Here is a 14,052-nt window from a genome sequence, read left to right as displayed (position 1 = left end):
TTGCAGAGATGCTTGCAGAAACAGAAATCATTTGCATCTCACCTGATACAGGACTTTACAGATTTTTCAATCATCCCCCTGCTTTTCACTCTCCTCCAGTACATAAGTTTTGTGCCCTTCCTACATGATTCCTGATTTTATTCATCCAGCAGTAGCACTTTTCCACACTTTGTGGCAGACTTCCTTGGCATCTGGCATCTGTTCTTTCCAATCAGATCTTTGTATCCCGTGTCTCATGATTACAGCAGGCAATTGCTCTGCTGTACTTGGATTCTCACTGCTGCATTGGATGCTCACTTCTCCAGCACTTTGTCCTCATTCACTAAAACAAGAGATATTCCTGCTGGTTGCTTGTATTTGTTTGGCTCTCTAAGCTCATTGTTGAAGGAGTAAAGACCATGTATAGGGAAGTCAATATGACTTCAAATAACCTAAATTCAAATTGCTCTCCCTGCAGAGTTGAGTACCCAGAGAGCTGAGAGGACTGGCTGCTTTCTGCTGCAAGTTACTAACTTGGCCCAAAATGGGGACCTATCAGTTACCAATTACAAAGGTAAGAGTTATTTTCTTTTTATTTTGTCGAGGATATTCAGTAGAAAATGCTTTGATTGCATGACCAGTATAACTTTGAGGATTCATGTTAACTACCTTGTGCTTTCATATGTTAATTGATACCTATCTAGGAATATTACAACTATAACCTCTGCATCAGTAACAGAACACAATCAATTAATAATTTTGTTTGTTTGTTTGATCATCTGTCATCAACACCTGGAAGTTCTCCTTGAGCCACTCCTTTTCTTTGAACTCACTTTTTACCTTCAATTATCTACTGAGCTTGCATGTCTCTCTAGTTATCTTGTGATTTTGCATTTAAAGACTCAAAGTCATTTAAAGTCTAAAGGTACTTTGCATAATAACACATAATAAAAATTTTAATTGAGAATAAAATAATAATCTTAATGAAGCTACACTGAATTACATTTCCTATTTTGGGGAACTTTTTTGACTTATTGTGGGGATGACTTTTATGTTCTAGGGTCATGTCTAGGTGTTTGTTGCTTCTAAAGCTCTTCCGATAAGATTTCAGACCCTCTTCTTAAGAAAAACTATTAAAATAAGATTATTTTGAGGTACTTTGAAACAAAAGTTCTTCCTGACTTGAAATTATGTTATTATAAACCTTTCCTTACTGTTGTTTTCACCATTTTCTAACATTGTTAGTCAGATTCTCCTGGCTTTCAGAATCTGACTGGATGAAATTTGTTAAATCTGCACTTGCTATGTTATAAATATATGCTTATTTTGTAATTACATCAATGCTGTGGTAATGTACAATATGCAGTCTTTAACTGGACATATCTATCACCATTCATGTGTCAGAATGATTTGCCAGTAATCATGACCCTTGGTACCTTCATCATTGTACATCTGAGGATTGCTCCTTGCACAGCTCATTTTCTGCCAAAGCAGGAGCAGTATAGTGGGAACTGTGCTGGCCTCCTCCTGTGGAAGTGGTCTGATGACAGGCATTGAAAAGACTGAGGAACAACTTTAGTTTAGTTTCCAGAGAGCCCAGGCATGCAGGGAAACCAGGATCTAACATTTCCATCCTCTTGGCACAGGTCTGAGCTGCAGATCTCAGATGGTACAGCAAGGCTTTTAGGAAAACTCTTACCTCTCAGACAGAGCAGCCATGACCAGGCTTCCTGCTGGCAATGATCCCTGACTGGTGTTAATTCCTGAACCATGCCTTGGCAGTGTCTTGGAGAGCTGCAGACTGAGCCAAAGCTCTGCAGGGACTGTGAACAGTTTAACAATCAGGACAGCTCCAGGACAGTGCTCAGGCCTGTGTTCTGGTGCTCTGGTGCTCTGGTTTGCTGGTGGGAGATGACAGTTCTGAGCCACCTTTCCTACATGTCACCTTTTGTCCTGGGGAGATGTCATCTTGGATCTGCATGAATTCACACTAAACACCTGCTCATCATGCTTGCCTGTGTCCATCACACGTGGAGAAGCACAAAAACAAATCCTGCAGCACCTCAATTATATAGAATAGATACCTGGGATCAAAAAAAGATGTTGGCATTGCTGCAAACAAGCATAGTTTAGAAAGACTGCTCTCAGTACAAGAGAAATGCAATTTATTTATGAAAACAAGGAGTTGCCATTCACCTCTCATGCTTTTTGGATGTTTGGCTCTTGCTGCAGATGTTGGGATATCCACAGCTCCTTGATACCAAGCTGTGTAGCCAAGCAAAGTTTTGGTGCATTCTGATCATTTGGAAGCCATTGTGCAGAGGAGGATTCCTACCATTCTACTCTTCCTTCCTGTTTTTATTTATTCAGTCCTCTGTCTCATCCATAAACTATCACCTTGTCATTGTTTCTTCACACATAATGGGATTTCTGGGGCTCTCCTGTTATTAGTTAATACCATGTGAGAACATGTTTGCATTGTTTTACAGTTGTTGGAATTTTACCTTCCCTAGAGGGAGATCAAGTGGAGAACACTGCTACAGGTGTGTTCTGGGACACTGCACCACAAATTTGAGGCTAAATATGCAAAATTTATTTACTTTGAGATCTTACAGATCATCCTGGAATTGACTGCTTATGATTGCTTTGGAAACCTCACCTCTTTTTGCATCTGCACCACCAAGCAGTAACAGACTGATGTTTTGGGGAAGTCTCACCCCCTTCACTCCAGAAAGAAATCTGTTCCTGCCCACTGTCCTGCCAGAAGTCAAGCACACTCCATGCCAAGGAGTAAATTCTGATATTATCATACAGAGAGGGCTCACAGAAAGTGTGTCTGTAATCCTTTAGCTCTCTGAATTCTTCCCAGTTCACTGGGAAGGACATGGAAGTACTTTCACATTCCTGCTGCTGAAAATGTTTTTTGTTCTTATGCCCACACATATCTGGTAGAACCATGTCTCTGCCTCCTTTGAATGTTCTTTTAGCTAATGTACTGCATTATGCATATTGTTGGAAAAGAAAATGAAAAGCAGACTCCTCTTGAATTCTATCTGTAATTCTCTGTTTTAATTTGCACTGCTGACAAAAAGCACTCAATATGGGAAATGAATCTTTTCTCACTGGTTTTGCATATAATCTGTTATATTAAATTTTGATTGAGGTTATCTGTCTAACTTGTAGGCCTATATATGCAAATCAAAAGCTCCAAGTACTGTGTTTGGCTAACAGCCAGAAATTCTGACTCATAATCAGTAGAAAACACAAAAGAAATTCTCCTGTATCAGTAAGGAGGAAATTAGCTACTTTTAAAAGTCTTTGTCATTTCTTCTATAACTCTTAAGTACTAAGAAAACTTGAGGCTGAACAGCATCATTCCAGTTAATGGAAATTTTTTTAATATATAGAAACCAATATTAAAAAAAGAATGTCTCATAAGGTACTTCGATCTTTGGAAGGCTCTCCTGGCTCTCAGAACCAACAGAGCTTGTGTGAACTTTGAAAAATCAGCCTCAAGGTCTTTTTTCAAGCTGTTGTGGTTCAAACAAGAAAATGTGTTTTTCATTTTGTACCTAGTCAGGTCTCCCAGATGCTTTCTAGCAGAGATGACAGAGAGTATTATTCTTATTTTACTCTTACAGTGTAGTGATACAAGTGAGAACTAGAACTTACCTGTCAGCACAGTCTGTAGAACAGTGCTGGCACTAACGTGACCACACAACAGGGTTCAGGTCACAGAACCATGCACCCATCTGATTTCCTGTGCCTGCATTTCCTGTGGGGTCAGTGCTGTGCAGCATGAGGGCAACCTTTGTGGGGACTGTGGTTCTGGAGCCATGAAAATGGGACACAGTGAGGCAAGCACTGCAGCTGCCAAAAACAGGGAGCCTCCTGCCAATCCTTGCACCAGTGCCCATGGCACAGCCTTCTGTGTGCCAAATAAACCCATTCCATGGGCCTGCTCATTTTGAATGAAGGATTCTGAAATTTTTTGATACCCTGGATCACTTGTCAAGATGGACAAGATCTGCAAGTGAAAAAGGAAGTAAACTCAAAAAACTGCCCCTTCCCTTGGGAGTCTGAGAGACATCAGCAGTCAGATAAAATTAGATAAACAGTCTAGAAAGGTTCTGTGAAACTGCTTCTCTCTCACTTCCTCTGTGCTGTGGTCAGGGTGAGAAGACTTCCCAGTGACTCAGTGGATGAAGCAGTGCAGCAGCTCTGGGAGTGACCTGCACCCAGCAGAAATGGTGTGACAGTAGGGAGGGAGCTGCAGGGCAGAATGTGCTGCTGGGCTTCAGGTGACAAGAGAATCCATTGCAGTAACCACTTATGTACCAGAAGGTGTCTGACAGCCTGGAGAGAAAGCACAGCCACCTCTCTTTCAGCATAAATATTTGTCACTCTTTGCTACTGTTATGTTCCTGGAGACCTTCTGGGGACAAGAAGCTCCTCTCATTAACCTCATTACCTCACCTTGCTTCAGCCACTCAGGTTTTCCTGGCAGATTTGCAATTTCTCCTACAAATTTCCCCATGGAAGGCAATTTAAATTGTAGTTTTGCTGCAAACAATGCAATTTAGCTGTCTACAGGAATTTCCTCACATGGAGCCTATATTCTACTTGACTTGAAATCTGTGCCCTGCGCTGTGCTGAGTGTCAGCAGGTAGCAGGTGAGTGGGGGTGTGGGCAGACAGATGTCAGGGCTGTTTCCCCTCTGGCCTCTACAGAAGACTTGTTCAGGGACTACTGCATCCCAATACTGCATCAGGTTAATTAGATTGTACTGGTAATTAAGTTAAGGAGCCCTATGCAGCAGGGTCGAATTCAATCTAATAAATGTGTTGAACAGAAACCAAGCAATCGACTTCAAACTTGCTCAAAGAACTGAGTGGCAAAGTGGAGAAGAGAGAAAGATGGAGAACAAAATCAAAAGGATCAGAATGAGAGGTGAAATGTGAAAAAAAAGGGACAGGCAGAGGAGAAAGTGCAGAGACCAAAATGGACAAATATTAACATAAGAAGACAATAAAGAGAAAAAATAGCTATGATTAACCATTGTTAATGCTGGGATACTGAATACCAGTAACAGCCAGACAAGGTCTTAGGCTTCCAATTTCAAAATGTCTTGATTTTTAACAACTTGTCTCTAAATCCTGGAAACATTGTAAAAAGGTTTAAAAGTCCCAAATAAGAATATATGTATACTTAAGAAATTATGTGGTTGATCTGAGAAATTACAAAATTTACCCTGGTATGAAATACATACATTATTTATGGTAGGAAATTTGGTCACCCACAATGAGACTTCTGCAGATTGCTTGTGTGAAAAATCTACATTGAATGCTTACAGTATGATTAATATATCACCTGCTGAGAAAGAACAGTTTTTTTCACAGATAGCTTTTTTCTCTAATACAATATATATTATATTACCACCAACAAACTATAAAGCATTACCAAAAAATACTGGTTTTAATAAAGATTTAAAGCCCACCAACAATTCACATAGCTCTTTCCATCCACCCTTTTTTAAGATATGCTCTTTTAGTAAAATTTAAAGTCTTTAGAAGATCTCTACATATTGCATGTAGAACAGCACAAAAAACTTGGTGGTGGCATATTATTTTCCCTACAGCAACTATAATCGATACAACCAAGGCTCAAAGCAAAGTTTTAGGGCTATTTTATAAACTTAGAAATGTACTCATGGAAATTTATTATGGAAAAATTGACTCAACCTATATTTAAGGATTAACAATGACCTGTGGCAGGGTGTAGCCCAAAATGTGCTGCTTCTGCTCAATTACAGGTAAGGCTGAGTTATAACGGGGAGCATTCAGGTGGTGTAGGGGAGAGGCAAAGTGTGGCTGGTGTGTTTGAAATGCTTTGTTCCCCTGAGGAGTCATGAAACCTCAAAGTATTTGGGTGATAAATGTGATGCCCCATCCCTTGAAGTGTTCACAGCCAGGTTGGATGGAGCTCTGAGCAACCTGGTCCAGTGGAAGGTGTCCTTACCCATGTAAAGGGGGTTGGAACCAGATAATCTTTAAGGTCTCTTCCAACCCAAACCAGTCTGTGATTCTGTGATAGTCTCCAAAGTGTTTTAGTACCCATTTGTCCATGAAATTTGTAATTTAGATGCTTACAGGCATCTGAAAACATGGTTATTGGTAGTCAATTTGATCAAAATAACTTTGGATCTCATTAAAAGTATTTACAATGGCAAAAAAGGATAAAAATGTGGTGTCCTAATGTCTGAATCAATTGGTGATTATTTTATAGCAAGGTCTTATTAACACTTAATTTTACAAGAGTCAAACTCCTGAAGTCTAGCAGCTGTAGGAGAATTTAAGCTTTGTTTTGTTGTTTGTTGTATTTTTGTGGTTTGCTTTGTTTTGGTTTTTTTAAACATGTCTCTAATCCTCAGAGCTGCAATGAAATGTTTAAAAATATGACTGGAGGATCGAAGGTAATATTTGAGATCTTAGAGGGTCAAAGGAAAAAAAATAAGGATAATCTCTTATTGTGGTATTCTGAAAGTTATAAACATGCTTAAGGCAATATTCTGGTGGGGGGAAGTTGATTTGTGGATTTTTATTTTTTTTTAGGTTTGGGAGTTTGGTCATGCTGCCTTAATGTCACTTTCTGAAACTTCTTTTACAACAACCACACTTATTCATACAAATAATCTAAGAGAAGAAAAATTATTTTAGATTTAAAATACTAAATGTAGAAAATAAATTAACCTATTGTGGGAAACAATTTTGCATAAACTAGGGAAAAGATTATTTATATGGTAGATTTTATTCCACCTTGAATGTTTGTTAATTTAATGGAGAATGGCCAGGAGATCTGCATGCTTATGATACCCACAGCTAAAATCCTTCTGAAGAAATTCTACCTTTTCTTCCCTAATTTTTTAACTTTCAAGACCACAGTAGCTAGAAAAATGTTGTGACAGTTTTTTTGTAGGCATTCTTATTAGTAATTTTTTCAGTTCTTTATTCCAGTCATTCCCATATTCCTTGGCAACTGCTGGCAGAGTTTCTATAAATGCTGGGAGAAAGCAGGTGTTACAGACCTGTCCACATCCCTTCCTGACCTGGTGTCAGTGATGTTAACCCCGTTTCATTTCTGGCTCTGTTTCCTTCCATGACATCCTGTAGGAACCTATAGGACAGTTGTCTGTTACATTAAAGGGGTCATATTTTTATTTAATTCTGTTTGTTTTTAGAGAAGTGGCTACAGTCTTTACACCCAACCAAGCTTTGCACCTGTTAAATACTGAGGCTTCCATAAGGAGGGAAATAAATTTGAATTCTTGTATTTCTTGATAATAACCACTGCAACCTTTTTATTTTTTTTCAGAAGGCAAGATTTCTGAGTAAAACTCTTCTCCCTTCTCTCATCAATTATTGTTTTATAGAATCCCCTAAGATTTGTTGGGAGTGGTTACAGGGCAGGCTTTGTGAATGCATACACACACATTTTGAATGCAGGGAAAATCAGAGTTTAAGTGCTGTTATCAAAGGTCTGTAATGGGCTCGGTCTTACCCTCAAATTCAGGCAGTGCAAAAAGGTGCAGAGATTGTCAAGGCAAGAAGAGCCACTTCTGAAACAAACCCTTATATTTTGAGGCAGAATGTATGCTTGTTTAAACCACCTGCTGTCCTAAAGAAAAGACACCTCTCTGTCCTTGCTGTCCCAGACTCTCAGGCCTGGCGGCAGCTGGCAGCAGGGGTGGCACAGCCACAGGTGGAGGGATGGATTTGGAAGCTTTTCCTTCTCTGAGACCCGGTGACGCCAAATCCATTCGCCCGCGGGGGCTGAGCCGCCTCTTTCGCTCGGCCGAATCTGCAAGCGCGCTGAAGGATTTTTGGAGGGAGGGAGCGGAAAAATCTACGTTCAGGAGTGGACTGCGGCCCTCCTGGGCTTGGCACACGTTCCCTGTCAGCCCGGCGGAGGGAGGGAGGGAGGGAGGGCAGCCTGGGGTTTTGCCCGGCGGGGCCCCCTCCTTGCCCAGCGCCATCCCGGGCCGGGCTGGGGGAGCGCGGGTGGGAAGCGGTGCCTCGGAAAAGAGAAATGTCCCTCCCTCAGGGCACGGCCAGGAAAAATCCCGCGGGGAGGGAGGCGAGGAAGCAGCCTGGGAGGTCGGGAGGGAGAGGAACCGCGCCGCCTTTGGGCGTTTTTGGCAAGGTGAAACCCAGCCTTTTCGCCCACCTCCGTGCTCCGGCAGCCCGGGGAATGCAGGCGCGGCTCCAGCTGCTCTCCCCCCGCCAAGGGGCCGGCGGGGCGGCCCGGGGCGAGCGGCAGCGGGGGAAGCGGCCGGGCTGCGGGAAAGTTGCGTGGTGCTCGCTCGGCAGCTCCTGGGGAGCCCGCCGGGGCTTTCGGAGCGCCCGGGCACCTCCTCCCATCCTCCTGCCCCCTTCCCTCCCTCCCTCCCCGCGGGACTCCCCAGCCTGCCAGGAGCGTCGCCCGAGCGCTTTCCCCTTATTGGGTTTTGTGGCCTTTGGGTGTTTTGGGGGTTGTTTTTTTTAAATTTGTTTTTTTTCTCTCTCTCTCTTTCGGGCTGGGTGAGGGGAAGGAAACTTTCTCCCCCCCTCCCCCAGGATGCTCCGGATATTTTTGAAAGGGCGGAAGAGTGAGAAAGGGAGCAGCGTCTGTAAGGGCATCTCATGCTCTTGCGAAGGTCCCCCCTGACACCTCGCTGCTGGGATTAAAGACCGGAGCTGGAGAAACTCCTCCCCTTCCCTCGGCTACTCATTCTCCCCCCCCTCCTCTTGCTTCCCCCCACCCCCCCAAATTTCCTAGGGCCATTAGGAAGGGGGAAAAAAAAAAAAAAGAGAGAGAGAATAGAAAAAAGAAATAAGGAGCCTGGAGTAACTGCGGCCCGTGGGAGGGTGGGAGAGGTGGAAGAGGAGCCTCCCTCTCCAGATCCATCGCTCAGCACCACGCTTGGGTGAAGGCATGGGAAGCACTGCCATGGACAAGAAGAAAGATGCCTCCAGCAGCAGCAGCAGCAGGAAGAGCTCCAGCCACAAGAAACTCATGTTGCGAGTGCACATCCCCGTAAGTGGCTCCTCGCTCTTCCTCCCCTTCGGCAGCTGGCGTGGTTTAGGCATGTTTGTGTCTGACATGGAGCGAAAGGCAGGGAGAGGTGTTTCCTGCGCCGAGCTCTGCACTTTGGGGCGTGCTGGGCTGGGGTGCAGCCCTGGACAGGCGAGTCCTCCACACCTGGGGTGGGCTGGAAGTGGGGTGCAGTGCTGGGAGCTCAGGATGCAGCCCGGGGCACGGAGGAGTATCCGCACTATCCCAGTTTCACTTGTACTCCCCTGCTGTACAAGTGCTCCTGTACAGCCCGGGGCTGTGGGTTTGGCTCTGTTTGTCTCAGTCAGTTCCCTCCCAGACTCGCAGCAAGGTCTAGCAAAAGGTCTGTTCACCCCCAAACTCTTAACATTCCCAGGTTTGGCTCTGGGAACTGTCCCTGCCTGTGGCTGAAGCAGCGTTTGATCTGATTTTTCCCTCTCTCTCAAGACTAATCCACTTCTGAGTTTCCCAGGGCTGGGGAACCCAGAGCTCAGATTTGGATCAAGCAGTCTGGTCATTATGGAAAGAGCCGGGCAGTTGTATTCACAATGGAGCAAACTAGTGAGCCATGCAACCTGTTTGCCAGCTCTGCTCTGTATATTGCAGAATAAAGTAACGTGCAAGAAATTATACATAGGGATACAGAATAACCACGGATCAAAAGTTTCTGTTTCCAGTGAGTACTGAAAGGCTGACTGGCTCCTTCTTCAGAATTACATGCCTTTCAAAACTTAGACTATTGATTTTCTTTACTATTAGGATGTTCTTGTGATCCGTATAGCTATTAGTTTTCCATTCTTGGTCCTGATGTACTTTTGGTTTCAGTGCTTCTGGCAAGAAATGACAAAGTCCTTGTATCTTTTCTGTGCACTCTGTTGTTTTATTGATTATTTGTGTTTGGTTGTTTTTTGTTTTTTGTTGTTTTGTTGGGGTTTTTTTGTTTATTAGTTTGTCTTAAGTCTCATTATATAAAACTTCTACCCGTATCTCTGCCAGGCCACCAAGGAGCAAAAAGATATTTCTGGTTCTAAGATTTTCCTTTGTTTTAGGAAAGAATAAGAAGTCAAAGCAAATTTATTAGGTGTCTCGAGTGTGTGGAATAAAATGGAGGAAAAGTACATGACTCTTCTGCAGATTTTATTTTTCTCTGGGGAGGAATGCAAGCCCAAGAGCCCAAGCCAAACTTCTGGAGCTCAGAGTGCATTCAGTGCTAGAAGAAAAGGGTCTGTTTCTGCTAACGTGGGTGTTGCCTATGTATTTGTGACAGAGGTTTTTAGGCAATAAACTTTACCATGTTGCCAATAGTACTTCACAATAGGGATGTAAAATACCAGCAAATAAAATGTACCACACCAAAGCACCACTCCCCCTGTGCTCATTATTCCTTCCCACCCTGCCTGCAATATTGTCTCTGCCATCTCTTTCCACTGCCCCCCCACCTCTGATTCAGTCTAGCCAGAAACTCTTGTGCAGTTGGATCCCCACTGATGCTCCCAGGAGCTGCACTTTCTGCCTGCTGAGGAGCCATAGGTAGTTTTGGAGTTTCCTGTGGTTGTAGCAGGATTTTTACATCCACCTGGTGTTTCTGAAATACCTGCTGACCACCAGATATCTCTGACCACACCAGAACTTAGAACAATTTTCCTCCTTTTATGGTGTGAAGCTAACATGAAAAAAGTACTTAAGGAACTCATTAGCACTAAATCATTATTGACAGAGGAATGCTAATGCTTTTTCCTAATTTGCTCTCTAATCCATAGCCAACCTGTCTTCATGAGTGTTGCCTTACTTCTGTCTTGGATGGAACATTTTTAGTACTGGGTCATAATTTTTCATGTTCATCATCTCTTGGCTTTTTGCTCTGCAGTTTGTCACTGGGGTAATGGTAGTGACTCAGATACAAGCTTGCAAATGCCTGATGTTGCACTGAAGTCAACCTAAGTTTTGTTGTTCACCCAGTTGGAAGAGCTTCAAGATTTGGTAATGAGATAACACCTTCCATCCTTCCTCTCCATCCCCAAAATATGATCCTTCTCTTCCATTCTGCATCATTTTAATGGTCCTCAATTGGATTATTGAGCCCATGGTTGTACTCATATTTTTAGTGGTTTTCTGGTAATCTGGCAGAGTTTGAACATGGCTGTGCTATAAGAAATAACATTTTTCACATTCTCCTTACTTGACAGAGGAATCTGCATTTGAAAAGATCTGTTTAGACTGTTTTTTTTTCTCTTTCATAACGTTGTCTTGGCTGTTGTTTTGAAGCATCATTCCTATTATTTCAGTGGCGCCTGTCAGTGTAGCTGTAGTTGTCAAGGGAGCTTTCACCAGACAGTAATTTTTATTTTTTCATCCTCTTCTTTGTGTTTCTGTGAGATCATGTTTATTGCTGAGACATGTAATTCATGCTCATTTGGATCTTCAGATTAGGAGCAAGAGAAGAATTAACAAGGTCTGAGTAGGAGGGGAGAGAAGAGTCCATTCTGAAAGAGAAAGCAATGGGACAGAGAGGTGATGCAGGCTGACCTAAAACATACTTATTGGTCATGCAGAAATGCTGATTGAAAAAATAACATATATTGGGGGGAAAAAGGTGAAGGATGCAAAATACACTATGATTAGGTTAGAGGATTGTGGAATAATAGGGATTTTTGAAAAGAAAGATGTATGCATTTCTTCCCTCCCCCACACAGTTTTGTTGTTTTGGGTTTGTCTGTGACAGTGAGAAAAAGCAGATCAATTGAAGAAAGGAGGTTTGTGGCTTGCAACACTCCAGGGCATTTCTCAGGTACACCTTTCTCAAGGAAGAACAAGACATGATACAGAAAGTCTGGAAACACTCTATTTTCACCTTCTTTCTGTGCTCAGTCTCCTTCAGCACAGGTGGGTGGTGCCCTGCCTGTGTTTCTGGGAGTGGTGGTGGACCACTAAATTCCTGCAGGCTGCCTTTCCTCACTGCTCTCAGCTTGTGTTCAGTAGTCAGGAATAAAGTAGGGGCCACTGTATTCTGTAGCATGGCAGTGTAGTGTTTGCTGAATTGCTGGGATGATGGAACATCTTCTTGTTTGGTTTTTATTTTCTTTGTAAATACACAACTGACTTGAACTAGTAATTTAGATGGACCAGAATATAATTGCAGGAGCCTTTGTAAAGGTCATATCAACCTCTGTCTGTCCTAGCAGCACATTCAGAAGTCTTGAAATTAGAGATGCCTAAATGGAAATTTCTGGTCCAAATATTTTTGAAAGCTGCTACAGATTTAAATAGAAACCTTTGCTCTCTAGATGCATCATATCTGTAATATGAAGACATTAGCATTATAAAATTCCTTTTTAAGCCATTAGAAGTTAATGCTTGCACATTGCTTTGAACATTTTTAAAACTCTATTCTGAGATGGGATACAATTGTCTGCTGAGTAGGAGCTCACAGCAGTGAGATCAGAATGTTCTTTTGTCATCTTGCAAAATCAATCTCTTCTACTGTTAACGTTGACTCTGTAGGCCCCTGGTGCTGCAAAAAAAAAAAAATCTGCTCTTGTTTACTTTGAATTTCACCTGGGATGTTCAGTCAGTGCTAGCAAAGTTATGTTGTATTTACATGAGCACAACTGAGGGCAGAACCTCTCTCAAGAGCCTCACTATGCCAGGTGCCAAGCACCTGCTGCTCCCAGCAGGTGGGAATTGCAGGAGTTTGGCACTTCCTTGGATTTTTCCCAAATACGTCGCAAGGTGACTTTTTATTTAAAAGAACAAAGAAGTTTTTTCACAGTAAGCTCAAAAATAACATCTGTGAATGAATATCAAAAATCAAAACACCTTTCGGTTCAGTAAGGTGGCTCTTGCCTCTGATACTTCAGCCCTGACAGCAGAGCTGATGCACTAGAAGGATGTGCTTGGAGATCAGGATTCTTTATTTTCTATGCCACACAAAGGAAACATTTCTGCACGGTTTCTCCCTTTTCTTTGTCAACCTCTGTGATTTTGAAGAGACTCCTCAATGTCAAAATTTATTGCTGTTTCCAGACTTGGTGTTGTGCTGGGATGCCAGGCTGAACATCAGATGGCTTAAATATTTCTAACCCAATAGATGACAATGATGTTCTGACAGCTACTCTTGGCTCAGCCTCTGCCCCTCCATCTTGCTTTCCACACTTGCAAAGTCATTAATGCCTGAATGCCTAACAAATCACTGTGAAATGATTTTGTTCTGTCACAGTTTTTGCAGGGTGCTTCTTGTCTCCTGGTAATTACAGGGTGGGCTGATAAGAACAGCACTTCAGTATGGGACTCTCTCTAGGAAGCTGCAGATGGGGAATAAACTAGTGAATTCTTTCAAAGGTGAAAAGAAATCAGCTTTCAGTGTGATCTAGGAATGAAAGAAATGTTTGTTTTCTTGGGAAGAGGGGTGAAGGGAGGGAGAGATAGAGGAGAGAGAAATGTTTCCCTAAAATTAAATCTGCAGCTGCTCTCCCTCTCACTCTCACAAGGCAGGCTCTGAGTTGTCCTGAGCCTCTGTGGCCTTGAAGTTTAAATTTGGATTCCTCCCTCAAGAGCTGATATATTAAGACAGGAAAGGGCAATAAGTATTTACTCAGGAGTGTTGAGATGGTGTTTTGAATTATCTGAAGGATAAAAGAAAGGATCCATGTTTACAATCATAATAGCTGCCACTGCAATTAAGGAAGCATTAGTTTTTTGGTTCTGAAGTATAACAGAAACAGACCATCAGCATACAGAAACGTGTTGTGTCTTACAAAATACTACTTTTCCTGGTTTGAGCTTCTGCTGCTAAAGGGTCTCACCTAACCTCCTTTATTTATACCTGAGCCTATGAGGACTGTGGGCTCAGAAGAATGTGAATTTCCTTGGAGAAATAAGTTATGAATGTGGAAGGACCTCACAAAAATGTGGATGGCGAGACTTTTGGGCTCAGGGAAGTTTACACTGTGCTTGTGTTGGGAATTAGTGGAACAGAAGGAAAGT

General features: G+C 42.6%; 1 protein-coding gene and 1 long non-coding RNA gene across 3 annotated transcripts in view; both read left to right on the top strand.

The window, feature by feature from the left end:
- The first annotated feature begins 308 nt into the window (after positions 1-308).
- Positions 309-3,155, top strand: LOC117005050. The gene is made up of 2 exons (XR_004419755.1): positions 309-553; positions 2,586-3,155. It is a non-coding gene; the product is annotated as an uncharacterized LOC117005050 (long non-coding RNA).
- Positions 3,156-8,811: 5,656 nt separating this feature from the next.
- Positions 8,812-14,052, top strand: part of PRKAG2 (protein kinase AMP-activated non-catalytic subunit gamma 2) — a 208,752-nt gene continuing 203,511 nt past the window's right edge. The window contains exon 1 of one of the 2 annotated variants that reach the window (XM_033057249.2): positions 8,812-9,051. In XM_033057249.2, coding sequence (XP_032913140.1) covers positions 8,981-9,051 — 71 coding nt within the window. In that variant the 5' untranslated portion in view covers positions 8,812-8,980. The remainder of the gene's footprint in view (positions 9,052-14,052) is intronic. The other variant, XM_033057260.2, reaches the window with a different exon arrangement.

Source organism: Catharus ustulatus, chromosome 1 (assembly GCF_009819885.2).
Source record: "Catharus ustulatus isolate bCatUst1 chromosome 1, bCatUst1.pri.v2, whole genome shotgun sequence".
In the NCBI taxonomy this organism is placed as follows: domain Eukaryota; kingdom Metazoa; phylum Chordata; class Aves; order Passeriformes; family Turdidae; genus Catharus; species Catharus ustulatus.
Note: the sequence above shows the minus strand (reverse complement) of the source record. Positions and strands in the feature narration are given on the sequence as shown.